General features: G+C 39.0%; 13 protein-coding genes and 1 non-coding gene across 15 annotated transcripts; 8 read left to right on the forward strand and 6 right to left on the reverse strand.

Moving 5' to 3' along the window:
• Positions 1-5: 5 nt before the first annotated feature.
• Positions 6-606, forward strand: Gasu_47900 (uncharacterized protein). Its single transcript, XM_005704108.1, has 2 exons — positions 6-318; positions 368-606. Exons 1-2 carry the CDS (start codon positions 55-57, stop codon positions 581-583), a joined length of 480 nt encoding a protein of 159 aa, XP_005704165.1. The 5' UTR covers positions 6-54; the 3' UTR covers positions 584-606.
• A 14-nt stretch (positions 607-620) lies between these two features.
• On the reverse strand, positions 621-2,245 carry Gasu_47910 (lipid-A-disaccharide synthase). Of its 2 annotated transcripts, XM_005704110.1 has the most exons (4): positions 1,898-2,245; positions 1,685-1,846; positions 1,499-1,633; positions 621-1,451 (listed from the first exon to the last, which is right to left on the reverse strand). In XM_005704110.1, the coding sequence occupies exons 1-4, from the start codon at positions 2,225-2,227 to the stop codon at positions 648-650; spliced, it is 1,431 nt and encodes a 476-aa protein (XP_005704167.1). In that variant the 5' UTR covers positions 2,228-2,245; the 3' UTR covers positions 621-647. The 2 variants fall into 2 exon arrangements, with proteins under 2 accessions (XP_005704167.1, XP_005704166.1); XM_005704109.1 differs by having other exon boundaries at positions 1,685-2,245.
• A 30-nt stretch (positions 2,246-2,275) lies between these two features.
• Gasu_47920 (tyrosine aminotransferase) lies at positions 2,276-3,806 on the forward strand. The gene has a single exon (XM_005704111.1). The coding sequence runs from the start codon at positions 2,290-2,292 to the stop codon at positions 3,565-3,567; it is 1,278 nt and encodes a 425-aa protein (XP_005704168.1). The 5' UTR covers positions 2,276-2,289; the 3' UTR covers positions 3,568-3,806.
• Positions 3,807-3,815: 9 nt separating this feature from the next.
• Positions 3,816-6,940, forward strand: Gasu_47930 (poly(A) binding / translation initiation factor). Its single transcript, XM_005704112.1, has 2 exons — positions 3,816-6,275; positions 6,327-6,940. Exons 1-2 carry the CDS (start codon positions 4,506-4,508, stop codon positions 6,909-6,911), a joined length of 2,355 nt encoding a protein of 784 aa, XP_005704169.1. The 5' UTR covers positions 3,816-4,505; the 3' UTR covers positions 6,912-6,940.
• A 1-nt stretch (position 6,941) lies between these two features.
• Gasu_47940 (chalcone isomerase) lies at positions 6,942-8,075 on the reverse strand. Its single transcript, XM_005704113.1, has 2 exons — positions 7,973-8,075; positions 6,942-7,924 (listed from the first exon to the last, which is right to left on the reverse strand). The coding sequence occupies exons 1-2, from the start codon at positions 7,985-7,987 to the stop codon at positions 6,965-6,967; spliced, it is 975 nt and encodes a 324-aa protein (XP_005704170.1). The 5' UTR covers positions 7,988-8,075; the 3' UTR covers positions 6,942-6,964.
• An 840-nt stretch (positions 8,076-8,915) lies between these two features.
• Positions 8,916-9,916, forward strand: Gasu_47950 (charged multivesicular body protein 2A). Its single transcript, XM_005704114.1, has 5 exons — positions 8,916-9,042; positions 9,094-9,166; positions 9,223-9,282; positions 9,336-9,568; positions 9,619-9,916. Exons 1-5 carry the CDS (start codon positions 8,981-8,983, stop codon positions 9,830-9,832), a joined length of 642 nt encoding a protein of 213 aa, XP_005704171.1. The 5' UTR covers positions 8,916-8,980; the 3' UTR covers positions 9,833-9,916.
• Positions 9,917-9,930: 14 nt separating this feature from the next.
• On the reverse strand, positions 9,931-10,865 carry Gasu_47960 (splicing factor 3B subunit 4). Its single transcript, XM_005704115.1, has one exon. The coding sequence runs from the start codon at positions 10,829-10,831 to the stop codon at positions 10,034-10,036; it is 798 nt and encodes a 265-aa protein (XP_005704172.1). The 5' UTR covers positions 10,832-10,865; the 3' UTR covers positions 9,931-10,033.
• Positions 10,866-11,135: 270 nt separating this feature from the next.
• Gasu_47970 (uncharacterized protein) lies at positions 11,136-11,986 on the forward strand. The gene has a single exon (XM_005704116.1). The coding sequence runs from the start codon at positions 11,165-11,167 to the stop codon at positions 11,678-11,680; it is 516 nt and encodes a 171-aa protein (XP_005704173.1). The 5' UTR covers positions 11,136-11,164; the 3' UTR covers positions 11,681-11,986.
• Positions 11,987-12,555: 569 nt separating this feature from the next.
• Gasu_47980 (uncharacterized protein) lies at positions 12,556-13,894 on the forward strand. Its single transcript, XM_005704117.1, has 2 exons — positions 12,556-13,392; positions 13,445-13,894. The coding sequence occupies exons 1-2, from the start codon at positions 13,220-13,222 to the stop codon at positions 13,764-13,766; spliced, it is 495 nt and encodes a 164-aa protein (XP_005704174.1). The 5' UTR covers positions 12,556-13,219; the 3' UTR covers positions 13,767-13,894.
• A 6-nt stretch (positions 13,895-13,900) lies between these two features.
• Gasu_47990 (uncharacterized protein) lies at positions 13,901-15,415 on the reverse strand. The gene is made up of 2 exons (XM_005704118.1): positions 14,950-15,415; positions 13,901-14,900 (listed from the first exon to the last, which is right to left on the reverse strand). The coding sequence occupies exons 1-2, from the start codon at positions 15,394-15,396 to the stop codon at positions 13,932-13,934; spliced, it is 1,416 nt and encodes a 471-aa protein (XP_005704175.1). The 5' UTR covers positions 15,397-15,415; the 3' UTR covers positions 13,901-13,931.
• Positions 15,416-15,565: 150 nt separating this feature from the next.
• Gasu_48000 (small conjugating protein ligase) lies at positions 15,566-16,866 on the forward strand. Its single transcript, XM_005704119.1, has 2 exons — positions 15,566-16,756; positions 16,804-16,866. Exons 1-2 carry the CDS (start codon positions 15,641-15,643, stop codon positions 16,840-16,842), a joined length of 1,155 nt encoding a protein of 384 aa, XP_005704176.1. The 5' UTR covers positions 15,566-15,640; the 3' UTR covers positions 16,843-16,866.
• Position 16,867: 1 nt separating this feature from the next.
• On the reverse strand, positions 16,868-18,625 carry Gasu_48010 (NAD-dependent histone deacetylase SIR2). The gene is made up of 4 exons (XM_005704120.1): positions 18,189-18,625; positions 17,593-18,137; positions 17,484-17,540; positions 16,868-17,423 (listed from the first exon to the last, which is right to left on the reverse strand). Exons 1-4 carry the CDS (start codon positions 18,511-18,513, stop codon positions 16,941-16,943), a joined length of 1,410 nt encoding a protein of 469 aa, XP_005704177.1. The 5' UTR covers positions 18,514-18,625; the 3' UTR covers positions 16,868-16,940.
• Gasu_nc0084 lies at positions 18,608-18,680 on the forward strand. The gene has a single exon. It is a non-coding gene; the product is annotated as a tRNA-Ala (tRNA).
• A 100-nt stretch (positions 18,681-18,780) lies between these two features.
• On the reverse strand, positions 18,781-20,985 carry Gasu_48020 (enhancer of polycomb-like protein). The gene is made up of 4 exons (XM_005704121.1): positions 20,647-20,985; positions 20,385-20,541; positions 20,175-20,329; positions 18,781-20,128 (listed from the first exon to the last, which is right to left on the reverse strand). The coding sequence occupies exons 1-4, from the start codon at positions 20,797-20,799 to the stop codon at positions 18,851-18,853; spliced, it is 1,743 nt and encodes a 580-aa protein (XP_005704178.1). The 5' UTR covers positions 20,800-20,985; the 3' UTR covers positions 18,781-18,850.

Below are 20,985 nucleotides of genomic sequence, written 5' to 3' on the forward strand. Positions count from 1 at the left end.
ACAACAATCGTTGCATGAAACTTGCAATTTCCCTTGAGATTATGATTCACTGAGATGTTTGTTGATCACCACTGTCTTTATCAAAGCGTTGTTCGAAGGGAAACCCTTGGAAAACCAAAAATAGATAGAAAAAGAGGATATTTTCAAAGTCCATCATGTTCAGAAGAGTCAATTAGTAAAAAGAAACCCGAATCTTCTTCCAAAGCAGGTTATTTTAAGACCAAAGTGGAACCTTTTTATGAGCGTGGAAGTGGTTCTCGTCCAATATGGGATTTGAGACCTGTTGATTTGAAAAGACAAACAGGAGTAGAGAATTCGGTAAATATTGTGGATTCCAACTGTTATGGTTGCTTCTCATTTGTTGTAGGAGCTTTGTTCTCAGTGCAACGGCACAGGAGAAACGCTATGTGCACTGTGTGAAGGCGTTGATTATTATGCGAAAGATGGCTCTGGGAAGGTTACATGTCCTGCTTGCAACGATAAGAAATATGTTCCTTGTCACTTTTGCTATGCCACTGGAAAGGCTATTCAACTGAAAGAAGGCTGGTGGGAACAGGATTTGGAGAAGCAAGTAAGAAAATAAACTTGTTTTAGAAACAGCCATCTATTCTTTCTACCGCTTCTTATATGTAGACAGATTGCGTCTCTTAATCAGTTTGCATCAATTCAAACATACTTTTAGCGGCACGACTCGTTCCTTCAGGACAATGCAATACTTTGGCAATTCGCTCATAATCAGTTAGCATTCTTTGTTGCTCGTGTTTTGTACGTAATAAATTCAACGCAGCTTTTGATACATTTTCTGCTGTGGCATTCTCTTGAACCAGTTCTGGAACAACTAGACGCATTTCCACACAGTTAGGAGAAGCTATAAAGGGAATTTGTAGTCCGAGTACATTTCTTCCCAACCACGCACTCCAATTACTCAGTCTATACAACACTAGTTGTGGAACTTGCATAGCAACTGCTTCCAAATTGACAGTTCCACTCTTCATGATACAAAGATTAGCAGCAGCTATTACTATACTAGAGCTGGTTTTGTCATAAATTCGAAATTGTGAAACACCACTTCTGGTTAGTTGTTGTTGTATCTTGGCTCGAAAATCATCTCTAGAACAAGGAACGATAAAGACAACATCTTCATCAACTAATTGGTCTTGTATATGTTTTGCTGCTTGTGCCATGATTGGCAAAATATATCTTATTTCTTGTTCTCGTGAGGCAGGAACCAAAGCGATAACCACTGCATCCAAAGCGAGCTGCAAACTTTCTCTAGCTCTCTTTTGATTGGTTTCATTCCCTTTCTTCCAGTCCGAAGAAAACAAAGGATGACCAACATATTCACTCGCTATTTGATGCCGTTGGTAATAAGCATGTTCAGCAGGAAATATGGAATAAACTTTATCACATATCTCACCAATACTTTCAACATATCGAAGAAGAAAAGGTACCTGCAATATATCATCAGCAGTTTCAAAGGTGTTGCGATCAACATTACCTTTTGGTTTGCATATCCCCAAACCCATTCTTGTGGAGCAATATAATAAACAATAGGCAAACCAGGAAATATCTTCCTCAACTTGCTTGCCAACTGAAGATTAGGACCAACATAGTCAATCAAAATAGCGATATCCTACATAGACCAACCTAATCAATTAAAATACAAGCAAGTTCCTCAACCTACGGGTGGATCTTCTATGACTCGTTCAATAGCATTCTGGATCATACTCCAAGAAGCCCACAAATGAGGCACTGCCTCTATCAAACCGATCGAACTGATTTTTGAAGTATCCTGTAACAGTTCAAGTCCTTCCTGTTTCATCAGCGAACCTCCTAAACCATATAACTGAAAGGTTTTTTGAGACTTGACGACAACTCTGCTGATATATCTCCTTACTTTGACAACAACATTTCGACTCAACGCTTCCCGTGTAAGAGCACGAATAAGAATACTACCTTGTAGGTCTCCAGATAGCTCTCCTGTACTAAAGAATATTCTTTTGACAACTCCACATTGTGTTGCAACCAGTTGAGTGCGAGGTTGAATAAACTTGAATAGTCTTCTCTGTTTCGAGACAAAGAAGAGTAAATACGAGCGGCAACTTGTATTTTGTACTCCCTCAACATGAACACAGAAACAAGAATAGTTGCTACACTCAGCAATAAAATAACGAGGCTTTCCTTGATAAAAATGATCATTCACCGAAAACAATCTTCTTCGCACCATTAGAATGTGACGCTCATCGATACTTTTGCTTGGAAGAACATCCCAACTTGTGTGTGTGTGTTATGGAGCATCCAAATAGAAATTCCTTCCCAAAGATAGAGACTACAGAGCAAGCTTCCAAGTGGAACGTTTCTTGTTCGCAAAGAGCCAAGAATACTTTCAATCCCATCCGAAATTTTGTTCAAAATACCACAGTAAAACCAAACCCTGAGAAGTCTCCTATTCGTTTGTCTGTGGGAGATCCCACGGAATTTGGCAACTTGGTTATACCTCAACAAGCTGTTCATCAACTATCTGAAAACATATTGTCAGGAAAGTACAACGGATACACTATGTCTTTTGGAACTCTGGAAGCAAGGAAAGCTATTGCAGAGTATTTTTCTTCTCAGGAGTGTCCCGTCCAACCCCAGGATGTACTCTTAACTTGTGGTACTGCTGGAGCAATAGAACTGATTCTTTCAGCTTTAGGAGATGAAGGAAAGACTGTGCTTATTCCTAAACCAGGTTTTCCGTTGTTTCAAACCATAGCAAGTAGTCTTGGGTTAAAAACCAAGCCGTATCGATTAAAACAAGAAGATGGTTGGCAGGTTGATCTAGAGGACCTTCGTTCTCAAATTGATCAGGACACTGTTGCTATTATCGTAAATAATCCAAGCAACCCTTGTGGAAGTGTTTATACCAAACAACACTTACAAGATATCTTGGATGTGGCTGAGAAATGTAAAATTCCTATTATTGCTGATGAAGTATATGCAAATATGTGCTTTGATGGCATACCTTTTTATTCTGTTGCCTCTCAAAGTCGAAATGTACCCGTTATTTCACTCGGAAGTATCAGCAAACTATTTGCTGCTCCTGGATGGAGACTGGGTTGGTTAATTGTTCATGATAGACTTGAGATATTACTTGATGCTGGAGTCGTTCAATGTTTACATCAATTGACCATGAGAATGTTAGTTCCTAGTTCTCTTATACAGAGCATAGTTTCAACGTTATTTTCGGAGCATTGTATAAAGGAACAGTCTCGAATCGTAGAACAGTTAGAACGCAATGCTAATGCAGCTTATCCCTTGTTGAGGGAAATTCCTGGTTTATCTTGTACAAAGCCACAAGGTGCTTTATACATGTTTATTCATTTGGATCTGAATGTTCTTGCTTTTGAAAACGATGTTGAGTTTACAGAGTTGTTGTGGAAAGAAGAGTCTGTTTTTGTGATTCCTGGAAGCTGTTTTGGTTGGAATGGAGCTGCTCGAATTGTTCTGAATGCTCCTGGTCCCATAATTACAGAAGCTTGTCATCGAATACGAAGTTTTTGTGAACGCCATCATTATCGTGTATAAACGATGTTATCATTCAGTACAAATGTTTTTCCGTAAACTTATCCCCTCATTTTGTTGTGGAACGATAACTGTGTAGCTCGTTTATAACGAAGAAATAGTGGAACATACTTCATGCTATTGGAAAATGGAATAAGGAACAACGCAACTAATGGATGGAAACGAAGACTACAATTTTTTTGGCGCACTTTAAATGTTCATAGAAAAATGCTATCAAGGCAGGTTGTTTGTATTCCATTTCAAACTTTACTTTATTCTGTTGAAGCTGGTTGTAATTGAGGGGACCTAGTTTTTGCGAGACGATATGTGGAGAATGGATGCCGCAGTACTATTTTGTACAGTTTGTTTTGCTTTTAGAAAAGAGTCAGTAAAAGACGCGCCACTGTATGAAAGGTAGGGTTTTTCAACGTTTTACTTGGAAAGCTGTGGTTGTTTCCTACTGGCTTGGTACTTGAGAGGGAAACGTGAATACAAAACCTTTGACGTCCAACCGATCAATTCGTACAAAGAGAAAAACCTAGACTGTTTTGTAACCTCCTTTGTAACTCATAAGTACAAGGAAGGCCCAGATAGGGAAACGTTGAGCTATAAGTTTCGGTCCACAGTGATAACACCAAAAACTCATACTATATCGTTACCTTTTCTAGAACAACCTTGTTACCCTAACAAATTCATTTATTAATCACAAACTATTTTGACTGCTCTATATAAGACATCCTTCGTGTACCCAGTCAACTCCAACAACAAGGCTTGACTTTCTTCATGAAATGGGCCATTTTTCATTTATCAATTTACAAATTGCTTCACGTCGGCCATTTTTTGTGGTGTTGTGGTGACAGAGTGTTTGAGTGTGTGGAGACATTTCCTTCTTGTTAAAAGTTGTCTTGTTTAAGAACTCAAGTTAATTGGTTTTTTAGTAACAACTGGAATAGGGAATAGAAATGAGTGACCGTGAAGTGTCCGTAATGGGTCAAAATTTCCAAACCAACCAGACAAGAGACCAAACCCTTGCCCCCTCCGCAACTTCAAAGACAAGTCCTCCGACACAAACTGTCAACAAGTCTCAAGAAGCAGCTTCCGGCACACCAAACAAAGAACCGGATACAAACAAAGTTGCTGCTGCGACGCGAAACATTGGAACAGAAACTAACGCACCATCCGTCTCGTCGGCTACCATCTATGTGGGAGACTTACACCCCGAAGTAAACGAGGCCAACCTATTCGAAGTATTCTCAGCTATTGGACCAGTAGCTTCTGTTAGAGTCTGTAGAGATATAGTTACAAGGAGATCCCTGGGTTACGCTTATGTAAACTTTCATAGCATGGACGACGCAGAAAGAGCTTTAGAAACGATGAATTTTTATGCTTGTCCCCAAACTAGAGATAAACCAATGAGACTCATGTGGAAGAATAGAGACCCTACCATACGCAAGTCGGGAGCAGGAAATGTTTTCATCAAGAATCTAGACAAGGCCATAGACAATAAGACTCTATTCGATACCTTCTCCGTATTCGGGAATATCTTGTCCTGTAAAGTAGCAACAGATGATGAAGGAAACTCTCTTGGGTACGGTTTTGTTCACTTTGAGAATCCAGAAGATGCAGAAACTGCGATCAACAAAGTAAACGGAATGCTGCTTAATGATAAACAGGTCTACGTGGGTTATTTCAAAAGCAGACAAGAAAGAGAGGCTAGTGAAGAAACTCATATATTTACTAATGTTTACACCAAGAACTTGATTCCCTCCATGTGTACTGAGGAGAAAATTCGAGAACTTTTTTCTCTATATGGAGAAATCACTTCAGTATACGTTCCTGTAGATGAAAATGAGGTACCTAAGGGATTCGCATTTGTAAACTTTGCGAAACCGGAATGTGCAGCCAAGGCAGTTGAAGAATTGAACGGAAGAGATTTCGAGGGAAAAAGTTTGTATGTAGGAAGGGCGCAGAAAAAGGCTGAAAGAGAGGCTGAGTTAAGAAGAAAGGCTGAAAACAAGCGGGCAGAAATCCTGAAAAAGTATCAAGGTGTTAATTTATATGTCAGAAACCTTCCAGATGATATGGATGAAGAAGGATTGCGGAAAGAGTTTTCAAACTTCGGTACATTGACTTCATGCCGAGTAATGCGAGATGACAAAGGAGTTTCTCGAGGATTCGGTTTTGTTTGCTTTAGTACGCCTGAGGAAGCCACTAAAGCTGTGACTGAAATGAACGGAAAGATGATGGGTAAAAAGCCCTTATATGTTTGTTTAGCGCAGAGGAAGGAAATCAGACAAGCTCAGTTAGAAGCACAACGTATCGCAGCTGCCGCAGGTGGTTTGAGAATTCCAGGAGCAGTACCAGGTTCCCTATATCCTCAACCAGGAGCTCCAATGTTCTATCCACAGCCTGGTGTGCCTCCTCAAATGCAACTTCAGACAAATATGATGGGTAGAGGACAAGCTTCCTTCATTAATCCTCAGTATTTGGCCATGATGGGTCGCGGAGCAGCAGCAGCAGCGGGTACATCATCCGGAGGAGCAGGAATGGGTTCAGGGCCTGTCAATCAAAACTTTATTGGCAGAGGAACTCCAGTTATGACTAGTCCTACTGGTGGAAGAGCGCCGTATCCTTCAGCTTCTGGAGTGGGTACCAATGCTGTTCCTCAAGTTGGAGCGTCGCCTCCTTATATGCCCTACTCCGTATCTTCTATGCCGCAAAATCAGAGACAGGTAAGAAATAATAACAATAATAATATTTCAGTTTCATTGAACAGTCAGCAGAGAAATTATCAAGGAAGTGTAACAAATCCAAATTCAATGTTGTCTCAGAATGGAATGCAATCTACTTCAGGTAGAATGCAGCCGAATAATTCGATGATGGGTCGTGGTGGAAGAGGAGGAGCGTCGGCACCTAATGCCGCTGGAATGACTCCAAACAATATGCCTATGCAGTTGAATGGGCAACAATTCAAATATACTATGAATGCAAGAAATGCAGCTCCGGTGATGAATCAGGAAAGAGTCAATCCAGAGGATATGTCTCAAGAGCAACGGCAACAACAACAAGCGAGACAAGCAGATAATGCAACCTCTTCGGCTTCGTTGATTGCTCTGTTGACTAATGCCTCTCCGGAACAACAAAAGCAAATTTTAGGAGAAAGACTATATCCTTTGATTTATGAACGGCAACCTGGTTTGGCAGGGAAAATCACAGGCATGTTATTGGAAATGGATAATTCAGAGGTGCTACATTTGATCGAATCACCAGATGCCCTGTCAGAAAAGATAGAGGAAGCTTTGGCTGTGTTGCGAGCACATGCGGAGCAACAAAAAGGTTCCACGCAAGCGGCTACGGGTACTACTTAAAAGCTAAACATAAAAAGTTTATATCCTATTATAAAAAAAGTTGGTTTTCTTAGTTAACTTTCTTGCAACCATGAAAAGCATCCGTTGGATGTTTGTTGTTTAATTTCCTTTGAAACTGGTTTCATGCCTAGGAACATGTCACTGAGTGCCCAACAAAGAGCATCATTTTTAACTTGTCCATAGTGGACACCATCTATCCATGTATCCACAGTACCATTGGCTGAACAAACAAACAACAACTCACAACCAACTGCCATTGAACCTTTTTCCAGGAAAAATCCATTAAACTTTTTCAATGCTTGTTTTCCATCGGGCATGTTCATTTTCTTCTCTGCGTCACGTACTCTTTTCAATAAACCACGATCGAAACCATTTTGCATATGTTTTCCGGCAACTTCACGAATACATACCAACCGAAAGGTCTTCCCAAACCCTTTCTTACCCTCTCCAGGAATACTACGAGGAATACAAAAAGTGGACCAAAACCTTTCATCCCCTTCTAACTGCTCTGGATTAGAATAATCAAAGCCAGATAATACTGGTCGCGCTTCTTTTTCATCTACGTAAACACCAACAGAATAAACTTTGACTCTCAAAGGTGTCATAAATCGTGGACCTGCACCAAGAAGACGCTGCCTCTTCAACACTCCACTCTCCATCACCTCTAACCATTTTGGAAACCGAACTTGAGTCGTTGGTTCTTCGATTTCTTCGGCTTCCTTCAACTGTTCAGAAACTCCAAAATTGGCATCAGCTTCCACTTTTGTTGAAAAGATATACCAAGAAAGAGAATATGCTCCAACAGCCAATAATAAACCACCCAATTTCGACGAAAACACGTGACTTGACTTGTTCCAATACGAAAAATGCTCTGCGGCGAAGCTACTGGGAAAGAAATAAGCAAGCGATTTCTTTGAAATATTCTGTAGTCCACGTTCATGGCTAACAGAATCAAAAACCCTGAAAATACGACTTGAAAGAGTCCGACTACAGTTGAATACTCCTCGGAAAGCCTACAAAGAATAAACAAGCAATGTAACATGGGAGTTGACAGTCCTTACTTGTGTAAACACCATAATAGTAAACTAAAATCTCAAATTAAATTCTATTGAACTGGTCAGTAATAACCAAGCGGAATGAACGATATTGATTCTTGGAGATCACTTTATTTTATTATTGTCACTCGATTAGTAATTTTTTTTAAAAAATAAATTGAAAAATCTATACTTCTTACAAATTGAATGGAATTGCTTTAAATTTTTAACAGTTAAGATAAAAGATAAATAGAAAATAATTACCTCAAAGTTTCTTTTATTCTGGAATCAACTACTGTTAATTTTTACTCCACCTAGCAATATGTTTAAGAAATTGTGGTTTAACCAGGGAAGCAGACTTAAATTTCAATTTTTAAAATTATTTTTTCAAAATAATTTGTGTTGGCTTCCGTACTCTCTAGGCCTTTTTAAAAAATTTTTTCTTATTGGAAGACTATGGAAAGAGTACAAATATGTCTCATACAATCTGTTTACCTTTTTAAGTTTATGCAGAGGGAAAAACTTCGTTTCTTCATTTTCGCTCTTGAATTTTTTTCTATCTAATATTTTTTTATTTTGTTTGTCATATTATAACTGTTAAATATTGGGAAGATAAATTGATTTCTTTCTCTTACCGGAAGGACTTGTAAATAAGCTTCACATTTATTTCTTTTGTACTATTATTTTTTCATTTTCGAAAATAAAACCACTTCCATTTTTCTACAACAGTACACTCTATATATGATTTCCCTCTAAGATAGTCACTTTTTGTGTTAGAACATAGACATGGAGCCAATCAAAGTTTTAATATCCTTTCTGAAGAAGGAGTAGAATTTGCATTTGGAGCAAGTATGTATATTAAGAGACACTAGTTCTTTTAACTTCAATGAAGGAACTGTTCCCCCTTCCCTGGCGTTTCATCCAATCACGACAGAATACTTGTAAAAAAAAAAGACATGAAATGAAAAGTTACCATTGAGGGGACCCAAATTTGGCGGGGTAGTTTGTAATAGTGGGACACAGTGTACCTTGAACATGGGTCTTGGAGAGTTTATATTTGGAGTTTCACCACAGGAAAGGATGAGAAGATACAAAAGGTTGTGGATTTACGGATGGTTTCGTTAGTTCCTGTTACTGAATTTTCGTAGAGGTATTGATAGAGCCATTCGTGAAATGGACCGTGAACGAACAAAGTTAGAGCAACAAGAGCGAAAGGTAAAGGTATGAAAGTGAACTCCGTTGACTATTTTTACACGTATGACTGATATTTTACAAAGTCTGAAATACGAAAGTTAGCAAAGGAAGGTCAAATGCAATCAGTAAAAACTTTGGCAAAGGTATCTTCGTTGCCCGCTCGCTATAGGGAAGACCTCTTTGAACAGTTGTATAGGATTTAGTGCGTACAAGGTCACATATTTCAAAGTTTTATAGCATGCGGACTCAAATGCAAAGTGTTTCCATGCAATTGACGGCAATGCGCTCTAACGAAGTCATGGCAAAAGCGATGGCGGGTGTGGTAAAAGCTATGCGTCAAATGAATCGACAAATGAATCTACCAGAAATGCAGAAAATCTTGATGGAGTTTGAAAAGCAAAACGAAATATTAGGAATGAAACAAGAAATGTGAGTAGAGTCCTAATTGTTTGACCTGTTCTGAAGTGTTGTTCGCATAGAATGGACGATACTATTGATGACACTATGGGTGCTGATGAAGAAGAAACAGAGACAGAGCAAGTTGTTAATCAGGTATTAGATGAACTCGGTTTAGAAACAGAAGGCAAGCTGGGTGTTGTTCCACGAGTACAGCTTCAGAATGGAGAAAAGTCCAAACAAGAAACAGAAGAACAAGATGATTTGGAGAGTCGTTTGGAAAATCTCCGAAAGTGATTGTTTTTAAAGACGGAATCTCTTTCATATTGTGTCATTGTTTTCTTTGATAACTACTCCTATCTGTACAGTTGTTTGTCACTTGTTACCTTTGCGATATCTGAAACTTGAGAGGAATCTTCAACTTGTAAGAAGTCAATGAAACACGTTTGAAACTGCCTTTTTTTCCTTTCATTAAAAAGCGTTCTTTGTTCAAAATTTTTATTGTTGTTTTACAGATTGTTCTTTGTCTCCATAATTGAAAGTTTGTACTCCAGGAGGATAAGCTGTTGGCATCATTGCAGGATAAGATAGTCCCGAATAGGCAAGTGCAGCCTGTGGACCTAAGGAGAACATCGAGTGTGGCCTCAATAAAGCGTTGGCAGACACAGCTCTGGCTCGAGCAGCCAAAATTCGTTCTGCCTGAGAACCGTGACGTTCTTTGGTGTCTTTCTTAAACGCATATTGCACAGTAACTTGGTTATTTCCCAAGAATTGGCCGTTCATAGTTTCAATAGCTGCATCGCTTGCTTCAAACGAGTCAAATTTGATGAAACCATAACCTTTTGATTCCCCTGTTTCTGGGTCTCTCATTATATGAGGTGTCTCAATGATAGCCCCAAAAGCACTAAATGTGTCATAAAGCAGCTTTTCGTCAACTTCTTGGCTCAAGTTTCCGACAAACAAGTTTGCCCCAATATCCATACTTCGTTTATCGGTACTTGCTTGTTGAAGTCTTAAAGGCTTGGCATAAACTCTGACCATATTCAACACTTTAGTAGCGTATATAGCGTCCATTTCATTTTTGAACTCTACAAACCCATAACCCTGTGTCTGTCCAGTTATTCTATCTCTCGGTATATACACGTGTTTCACCGGACCTACTTGAACCATGAGTTCCCACAATAGTTCTTCTGAAACTCTTTCATCGAGGTTTCCAACGTATAAGGTGGCTTCTTGGTTTCGTTCAGCTGGTTGACTGGCTTGATAAAAATTGGTGGTACCAAAATAAGACGCCATTCCCCAAACCTACACCAAAAAAAGGATGCGGTTACAAGTTGCTTTGACCATGTGGTTAGCTTATCAAGTTAGTTTCATTGGAAAGGTTGTCGACTTTCCTTATTGGAAAACTTTAGAGAAATGCTTATTCAGACTGTAGAAATGGACTCTGTGCGTTCTCTTTCGATGATGAGCTTCATCCTTCCTTATATAATAGCTGTACGAACTATAAAAGAGTTGGATGTAGAAATAGTGTTTGGAATGAGAGATAGTTAAAATATAGTTATACTCCGAATGCATGTAAAGTGATATATGAAAAAAGAAAGTGATTGATCGAAGAATCCTTCACAACCAATGTCTCGTAAAATCCCCAAAGAACCAACCACGAGACCGGCTTTCAACGCTTATGAAAAACATGTACGAGATATCAACAACTTTGTGATTCCGTATCAAAGAGAGAACAAATACAAGAAAGTTGTAGGTGAGACAGACTTGGATGTCTTGAAGAGAGAATACAGGTTTATACGAGAGTCGGAAGAAGAAGACGCAAAGTCTTGGGAAACGAGGCTGGCGAGAAGGCACTATGAAAGACTATATAAAGACTATGCTATTGCTGAGTTGTCGCAATGGCGTGAAGGGAGTGTAGGGTTTCGATGGCTGAACCAGACAGAAGTATTACAAGGGAAAGGATATTCTTGTTGTGCTGCAACTGATTGTGATTCGGCGTCGGAACTGAACACTTTTGAAGTTCCTTTTACTTATGAAGAAGATGGGGAGACGAAAGCTACTCTTGTGAAGGTACGCTTATGTAGGTCATGTCAAGTGAAAATGCGTGAAAGTTATAGAATTGCGCGTGAAAAGTTGAAATAGTTTTTCAAACAAGTCTCGGAAAGACGGAGACCAGAAAATTATCAGGAATTTCCGTGTTTTAAGTGTCGTTCTTCTTTCTACAACTGATGTTCTTAGGTGTTTTTTGACGTGGAAGAAGAAGAAGAAGAAGCATAGTTGTGTATAGAAAAAACAACTGCCGTTGTCACGTTGTACGAAATAACGTTTTCAGCTTTGGTCCTGACATTTGGGTTCTCAATAGGAGTTGCTTTTGACACAATGTTTTCGGTTCTGATCATGTTCTTTGCTTCATATTGCTATTGTATATTCATTATGGAGATGCATTTGGCAAAGGAAGCCACTATTTGAGGATAAGTGTGTGCTCTTGTGTAAGACACATATAACGTATTTAGCCATTGTCTTTATGGTTAGTTTTTGAATATGTTTCAACAGCGTTCTTTTGAATCCTTGCATTTATAGTTGCTGTAATTCTATCAACCAGTAACATGTGCTCATGGTAAATGATCTCAAAGCATAGTTATATACCAAACACTTCACAAAGCAATCTGATAGTCGTGTGAAAGAGGGTGAGGATCGATTGTTCTTAGAGCTTCTGCCCTTGTAAACATCCGTTCCTTATACTTGTCTGCAACTTGCACTTGGAGACGGGTTACAAATTCAAGTGTCTACATGCAACTTTGAGAGCACGAGCTCGTGTTTTTTTTAAACTAAAAGTAGTCCAATTCTTGCTTTCAAACAATTTGGAGCAGCACCTAGTGATATATCTTGTAAACAAGGACCTTTACAACTGTATTGCTATATTATGTGGGTATTTCTACACAGTCAACCTTGGTTTCATTTTCCACCAGTATATTCCAGTAACAGGAATATGATATGCTGCCATCTTTAGGACGGCATCGTGTGAAGCATACAACATCTTTTACGTATTTATTTGTCTGTATACAACAATACGTGTATCCATATTCGCCAATAACTTGGAGAACAAAGTTACCTAAGACTACCCATATTCAGTTGTCTACAGAAAAAGGTTTCTGCCTATCGTTTCTATCAAGTATCGATATAACCAGCCATCATGTTTGAATGTTGTGTTTGAGAAGGCCTCTCTCAACATCCCATGATGAACCATCATCCCCAAACCACTTATTTCAAGAGAGGGTGACCCGCCCACATCGATTTTGAATTTGAATATTGGGAGTCAAAATGAGGAGGGGAAAAGAAATGTTGAGAGTGGATATATAAAATGGGCCCGCGATGATCGTGAGTCAGCATTTCCTATTGATATCGCCAGCCCGCACTTGTGTATTATTGGAAGTTGTACTAGTCAACAGTGGTCACTGCAAAGACCAACAGAACAGACAATAACAATAACTCCTAGAAAGTAACTTCTCTGTATCATGCAGCATAGTTTGTAATTTCTCAAGGTCATATAATATTATATAGCATCTGAGGATAAGTGCTGAAGCTACAGGGTATTGGTTGGTTCTCTCGATCTATCAGAAAGCAAGAAATTCAAGTAGTTTAACCAAAAGGTGGTGATATACTCTAATATACATCTTCCAAATGGAAACCAGTAGAAAAGAAGACTGCAAACAAACCAGTGATCTTAATTCACAAAGCTTACCGCTCCAGGAAAACAGCATACAAAAGATTCTCTGTGACATAACCAACAAACCAAATGAGGAAAAAACAGAATCAGTATCCAAGTCAAATGAAAGCAAGTCTATTGAGGCGAGGTAATCCAAACATCAAAAGATAAAAACATATCAATTGACTCTTTACTCCTAGGAAAGAAGTTATAATGAATATTTCAAACTCTGAAGAAACCTCAAAATGTAGAAAAAGAAAAGCCAGCAATATCCAAAAGGAAAATGAAAACAATGAAGATGGAGTACAGACTCTGACTAAATGTCATCGAGAGAAAAAAATTATTAGAATTAGAAGAAAAGCTCCAAAAAGTGTCGAGAAACATGATGGAATTTCAAATGGAGAACAGACAGGATCCAAAGATATGACCAATCTTTCAACTTCAAGAAAAATACAAGTCAGATACCCAAAAACCTTATCTCCGAGGCCAAACGTAAAGACTATTCTGAAATATGTTTTTTGACCAGCAACTTTCAAAAAAATCATGCCATTGTTAACCTATAGCAGCGGGACGAAGAGTTTTTCATCCATTTAACAAACCAGAAACAGTGACACTATAATTACTCTTTGAATAAAAATTTTTCTGATCAAGCTTCCCCATAAAATAACTATCTTTGCAAGCCATCCTTTAAAGCCAATGACCTATATTCCATTTACCTTTTCTTTGAAAATATTCCATCCAATCTAATGGAAAGAGTGACATCTGCTTCCGATGAAACCAACTTTGAATACGACTCACAAGTTGCCCATAATGTTCTTCATTTAACTCAAACTGAAGAAATACAACTACATTTACAGGAGGATTATCACCGATGGACTGGCATAGCCATGTATGACCTCTTTCCTTATGAACAATTATCTCTGTCACTCTCTCCTTGGTCCATAAAATTCCAACGTCATAAATCTCTTTTTCGAACAAGTTACTTGAAGCAAAAGTGTCAACAAGTAACTGTAGACCGCGGTAGTAAAATATAACATGGACTGGAAACGGTGTCTTGAGATGATCCGAAATAATTTTGCAACTCAGTGGATTTTGCAAAAAGCCATCCACGTCTTTTAGTATTTGTCTGGTTCGAAGTTGTTGAATCCATCGTTCTTTGTAAAGCGACCAGGCATTCATCAAAGGGTTATAGTCTTTTCTCTTTACCACAAAGAGAAGAAGCCAATCATGACCTACTGAAATATCTTTGACATAATCAAAAATAATACTGACTAGTTGATAGCTTCGTTCAAGTTGTATATATCCACAGATATCCAACAGGCGTTCTTGAGCAACCCAGGAAAGTAAAATAAATAGCTCCAATTCGTCTATTGATAAAGGAACAACCCCTTTTTGTCGACATGCAGCGATAAAGCGCTTGGAAGGGTCATGGAATAGAACTACATGTAAAGCGCCTTTAGCAGTCAGAGGTTTTAAAGAGTCCGAGAGTAGGCTACGTCCTTCAGGATACGGCGAAGGCATGCAACGTATTGCGCCCATCAAATATGAAGGATGCACAAAACGTCTTCCGTATAATAATTCTTTTATACTAAAATGAAATGCGGCGTGTTCCTTAATAATGTAAAAGACTGAGGAATGTTCCCGTAACCAAGTGCTCTAAACAAAGTTAATCCCCAACATCTAACGCTAAAGATCACCTCCTTACCTGAGAAATATTTGGAGAAAAGAAAAACGTTAAAGCTCTCGCTATAAGGTGGAAAGCCCTTTCAATCCGATAATATGGGTTGAAGTTGCCAACTTTCCAGACGAATAACAAACAACCGAACTGCATAAAATAAACATAACCGTCAAAAGTTTTCACGCAAAAAGGACTGCAGTGTTTTGCCTGATAACGAGTAGTGTACCACACTGCAGAAAATAGGGCACAAGTAGTAACTAAAAAGCTGTATTCTCGAACTGCGACATTCGAGTCTGAAACATAAGCAACAGGAGCTCCCTCAAGAGTAGCAATAAAGAGCTCTTCGTAAAACTCTTTCACTTTTTTGTCACTGACCGATTTTTGGGACTCAAGTGCTTCTGATAAGACTTTGGCAACCTTCTCTTCTTGATCCCATTGTTCAAGTTTATCATAAGAAAAATTCATTAGAGTCATATTTGTCCTTCAACCGCTTTGGTGTAATTATCTTCATACAGTTTATTATTCTACAAGAAATTGTTTACCTTTTAGACGAACATTACAAAGTCTGCATTATACTTGACTCATACGTGGAGTTTCTACGCTGACAATCTTTCACCAAGAGGCTCCAAATGGATGGCTCTAAACATTCTTTTTATTGCTGTGGGTTGTCTATCTGCAACTTGGCATTGACTTTATTGATATCATGTTTCATTAGTTTATGAACATTCTCAAGTGTAGCTTAGAGTTGCCCATTATTGGGAACTCAAGCTGTTGTTTCGGTTTTTATACTTTGGACTGTAACAACACTATTCATGGACTCCGCTTACGACAAGGTAGGAGCTTGTCGAGTTTATGCAAAAATATTTTGAGCAAGTCCCTGTCGAGAAAGGAAAACAAACTTTTGTTGAGAATTTTACGGAAAAAATTTATAAGGATAACACAAGGTCCATTTCTTTATCCAAACTGTTGCATGGAAGAATCCTGTGAACAGGGGACTTACTCAACAGTCGTTACTTGTGAAAAGAAAGAAGTTTTTGATTCGTTAGAAGCATCGATGCGAGACAAAAGTTGTTCCAAGTCACCGCAGCGATCAACTCTCCAAGATAGAAATCTCAGGAGAGAGAATAGTTGTGGACAACAAGTAGTGGTTTCTGACAAAAGTATATTTCAAGATTTCGATATCCTTGAATTATTGAATAGAAGAAATTCTACATTTTCTTTGAAGGCTATATCTCTCTCAGAGAAACTGGTAGTAGTTCTAGCTGACTTAATATCCGACTACTTGGTATTGGACATGTTGTGTAGAATAAGGAGCCTTGAACAAGCCGCGGAATTCACACTAGGTGCACTTGTTGCTTATTTTTTGGCAGATTTGTTCTCGGGTTTATACAACTGGTTATCTGCGAATTATCTTTCAGACTCATTTCGATGGTCTCGAAATGCTTTGAGATATTATCAGTGGCATGTTGAACGACCTGAGGAAATTGTGCAAATGAATTTTTTCGACAACGTATATTCACATTGCTTGATAATTGTTCCCTTTTTGTTACTAACCGCTTACTTGAGGAGTCGTTTGTCGCTCTTTGTCGAGTCTGTTTTGGTGTTTTTGCTGGCTTGTATTGCAATATGGCCGGAATTGCACAAATGGAGTCATATGGAAGATTCTAATAAGTCACCTCCAGTAATTGTAAGAACTTTACAACAGCTAGGAGTAATTTTAAATGCAAAGGATCACAAAGGGCATCATAAGAATCAACTTTTTTATCACATGAAAGCTAACGGTCGATGGCTTTCTCGTGCCAAATTTTATATTGCTAGTGCATCGTATTCTACTGTGAGTGGTCACTGGAACTGGATACTCGATTCGATAGAATTCTACAGAAAGTTAGAACATCTTATTTATCAGTTAACTGGAGTTGAACCTCGGATATGGTCTCAAGACCCAGAGTTACGCAAACGCTTTATCTCAAACACTCATGTAAAAAAAGAATAATACTTGCAATAGTGATATTCAGATATTATAATTTTTGACGTTGCATTTCATTCTGCCAACCGCAAAGAGTCGATAGTCTCTTTATAGTTTCCTGACAGTCACCTAAAAGCAAAAGATCGTTTGGACGCTCTCCAATGTCACCCGATGGTTCCATATTCATAAGGACTCTTGGGACTTGATCATTGGCCATCTCTGGTAACCCAGCAACTGGCATAACCACCAACGAAGTGCCAATAATGAGTAATAAATCTGCAACTCTAAGATCATTCACAGATAAAGTAAAAAATCTCTCAGGAAGTCCTTCACCAAAAAAGACAATATCTGGTTTGACAACTCCTTTACATTTCTCACAGACAGGGATTCGATCATCCTTAATGGCTTCTTTCACCTTATCGATGGATACCTCAGCATGACATTCGATGCAATGTGCACTGCTCATCGAGCCATGTGCTTGTACCAAGCGACATGGAGGAATTCCTGCAGTCAACTCCAAGCCATCCACATTTTGCTACAAAGAGAAATGTTACACCAAAATTCAATCGTATCAACCAAAGCATGTTACACTTACTGTATAGATACGACGTAACATTCTTCTTTCATTCAACATGACAAGAAATCGATGAGCCTGAATAATGTGAGTCCTTGCAGTAGTCAATCAATCTTTCATATAAACCTACCAAAGTAGGTTGCAGTGACATCGGCATTAATTCTTTGGCAACTTTATAAAAAGGTTGCGGGTCTCGTCTAAAGAATTGTATATCAAAAACTGCTGTAGGATGTGGAAGTGAATACTTGTCTAGATTATCATAAAGACCAGTCTTTGGAGTCCTGAAATCAGGAATACCTGCAGCAGTTGATATACCTGCCCCTATTAGAACAACAATGTTCGAAAAAGAGCCTTGTTTGAGAGCGTCTGCCAGACTTTCAACGCTGTCCAACTTCAATGGTGTGGCTCCTTTGTTACTCTGTGATTCGATACCGGACTTGATAGGTACACTGATCGAATCGGGAAGAGGAGTCGATTCAGTTTCAGAGAAATTACTACTGTTGTCTTCTTTTAGGTTCAAAGCTGCATCAAACTTGTCAACAAATGCTTCGTCGTCTCCAGACGTAAAACTTTGCAAACTTGAGGGACCTGCCTCGTTATTACTTGACCGAACAGGTAAAGATTCTCCAAACTTCACTCTATGAAATCGCTGTATCAACGAACTTTCTAAAAATGCTACAAGAGACTATGAGACAAACAGAAATATAAACCTTTTGACAAACTCACACACATAACTATCACAAATGAAACACCATAAACTGAGGTCTAATAAACTGAGGGCCACCGCATGTTGTCCATCCTCACTCTCAGTAAAATGCTGCTTCATGTGCCCGTTAATATAACGACTACAGAGCAGTCGGGCACAGGAAAGACAAACCCAGTTCTCCTCTCTTTCTTCACAGCGTTCGCAGTGACCTGAAAAATACCCAACCAATCTTTCTTCTGAGAATAAAGCGTCATCTAACTGTAATTGGTTGATATGTTCACAGTCGTATTTCGGTTCGACTGCAAATATCCCTCCATCCACTGGATATGCCTGACCAGGTAACATTTTACAATGACACCGTATCCAACTTCTCTCTCAAGCTACAAAATTATGAATATCCAGATATTATAAATAAAGACAAAAACATTTGCGATAGAAAGGGTCTGTAGCTCAATTGGTAGAGTGCACGGTTTGCATCCGTGAGGCACCGGGATCGAAGCCCGGCAGATCCACTCGCTATTTTGGAAAATTATCAATACTTTTCCAAAGAATACTTTTGTTCTGGTCAATATGGTTTGTTCTAGACTGCTGTTGTTCTATGGAAGCACAACATCTCGTAAATGAAATGGACTCGCTCCTGAATAATAGTTACAGAGTAAAGGTTTATTTCTAAGCGAAAAATTTATGCATCAGTAACCCACTTGCACGAATCTGGAATAAGTTTGGGACTTTCGGTTGCTTCTTCTGTTCCTTCAGAATATGCAGGAATGATATAGTATCCACTCCATTCTCTTTCTTGAGAAGGATGCTTACCATTTTCTAAACAGTCGCCGTTCTTCTTTGAAGGCCATCTCAGCCACATACTATTATCCACAGAAAGAAGTCGTGGCGACGAATCAACAGATGTTAACTTTTCCATATTAACCGTCGCTTGATCTGGCAGCAAGAAAGAATTGCTTGATGACGTAAATAACTTTCCCTTTCCTTCCTCTAAAGGTGTCACTGTTCCATGGGAGCTATCCACAACTCTATCAAAAATGATACGTCCTCCTCTTCCAAGTCTACCACGAAAACGAGTGTCCCTTGGACTGGGACATGCGATCGGAGAACAAAATGGAACATCATCTGGTAACTGAACGATTTGAGGATTCCATGGCGGATACCTGACAGTATTTCGCTGTGCTGCAGCTTCAAATACTCTAAAATCGTATGGATTAACACCTGATACAACAAAACCCCCAGAAAAGTATCGCATGTTCTTTACAAATCGTTGACCAGCTTCATCAAAACCATATTCATCAAAACGACTTGTATTTCTATCTTCCTCTTCTTTCTCTTCATCCTTCTTACTCGTATCTTCTGGTCTTCTTCTCTTTCTATTCTTCTTCGAACGGTCAGACATAAACCTTCCAGCTAAAACTGCCTTTCGAACATCAGAAGGAAGTGCCAATCCAGATAGAGGAATGTAAATATTCGTTCCATTCCAACTCCCATTCAAACTCGCCGTTCGTTTATCATAAATACATAGCACATTATTATCATTCATACAACTTTGCTTTATCACAGCAGCCATCTTTACACTCGACCGTGCTAATGCAAGCCGAGAATAAACAATGCTACATGATAAATGTTCTCGTTTCAATCGTTCCCTCTTTACAACCTGCTCTACAATCATTCTCAACTTTTCAAAGTCTCGTCTCATTCGAACAGCCTTGCGATAATTTTCATAGGTATTCTCCGTTCCCTTTTGAGCACCCGATTCATGTTCTCTTGGACGGAAAGCAAGAGATGGATTGGGATCATCTGCAGCGGGTGGCTTTCTCAAAATTCTCAAAAGAGGCTGCTCCTTCTCTTGTCTCCTTTGGAACCAATGCTGATAAATTTCTTCCTTGATAGATTCGGGAATCTCTCGTAGGCTTCTTAAACCTTCTCTCATCTTAGAAGACGTAATCAAATCATCCTATATCATAATCAGAGAAAGATCACATCTTGAATAACTAAACTACCTCTGAGCCTTGAATCCTTTCCAGCATATCCATTACATATTCAAAGTCGGACAATGAAAGTTGATACTCGCTGTCGTTGTTCAACCGAGTAATAAACTCTTCATCTAATTCATCTGCTTCATAAAGTACCAAGAATGACGAAATATCTTTTTTCACTATACAATAAACTGTTAGGAATACAAGTCGCAAGTCTAGTTCGTGATGAAATACCTTCTTGAACATATTCCTTGGGTAGATGGTATGGTTTCTGCGATTCATAGATAGGATCCTTCCTTTCCTGCACAACAGGAATCGGAATTTCAATTTCATGTTTTCTTCTATCATCTTTAAGAAGAGATGCCAACAAAGCTTCTTTCAAATGCCGTTCCTATATCAGTCCAATCGTTAGTACATTCAATCACTCGATGACGCACCCTCATAAAAAACCGGCGGGTCAAACCTAAATTGAAAACCGACGTTACAGACTGCTTACCTCTTGTTCTGAAGGGTCTACGCCAGTCTCTACGGCAGGTAAACCTCTTGTGGAGAAAAGTTCTTCCTGAACCGGAAAATCTTTGTTTGATCGTATTATCTGCAAAGGCCGGTTCAAATCTATGGGACGGGGTCGGAAGCTGGGCCTGCTCATAGCTGGTGAAGTCGGTAAAAGACCCCTCCAGAAGAGCTAGGAATATTCTTTGACCCCTTATTATTCCTCTGAGACAAGTTATTTTTAGTTTTGACGAAAAAACCTAAACACTTTTGCAGTCACTATGTTGTGACAGGGGTGGGAGACGCAACTTCCGCGCCAATACTGTGGTGGGGTTTTCCCAAT

The sequence above is a fragment of the Galdieria sulphuraria genome, assembly GCF_000341285.1.
Source record: "Galdieria sulphuraria unplaced genomic scaffold scaf_45, whole genome shotgun sequence".
Classification (NCBI taxonomy): Eukaryota; Rhodophyta; class Bangiophyceae; order Galdieriales; family Galdieriaceae; genus Galdieria; species Galdieria sulphuraria.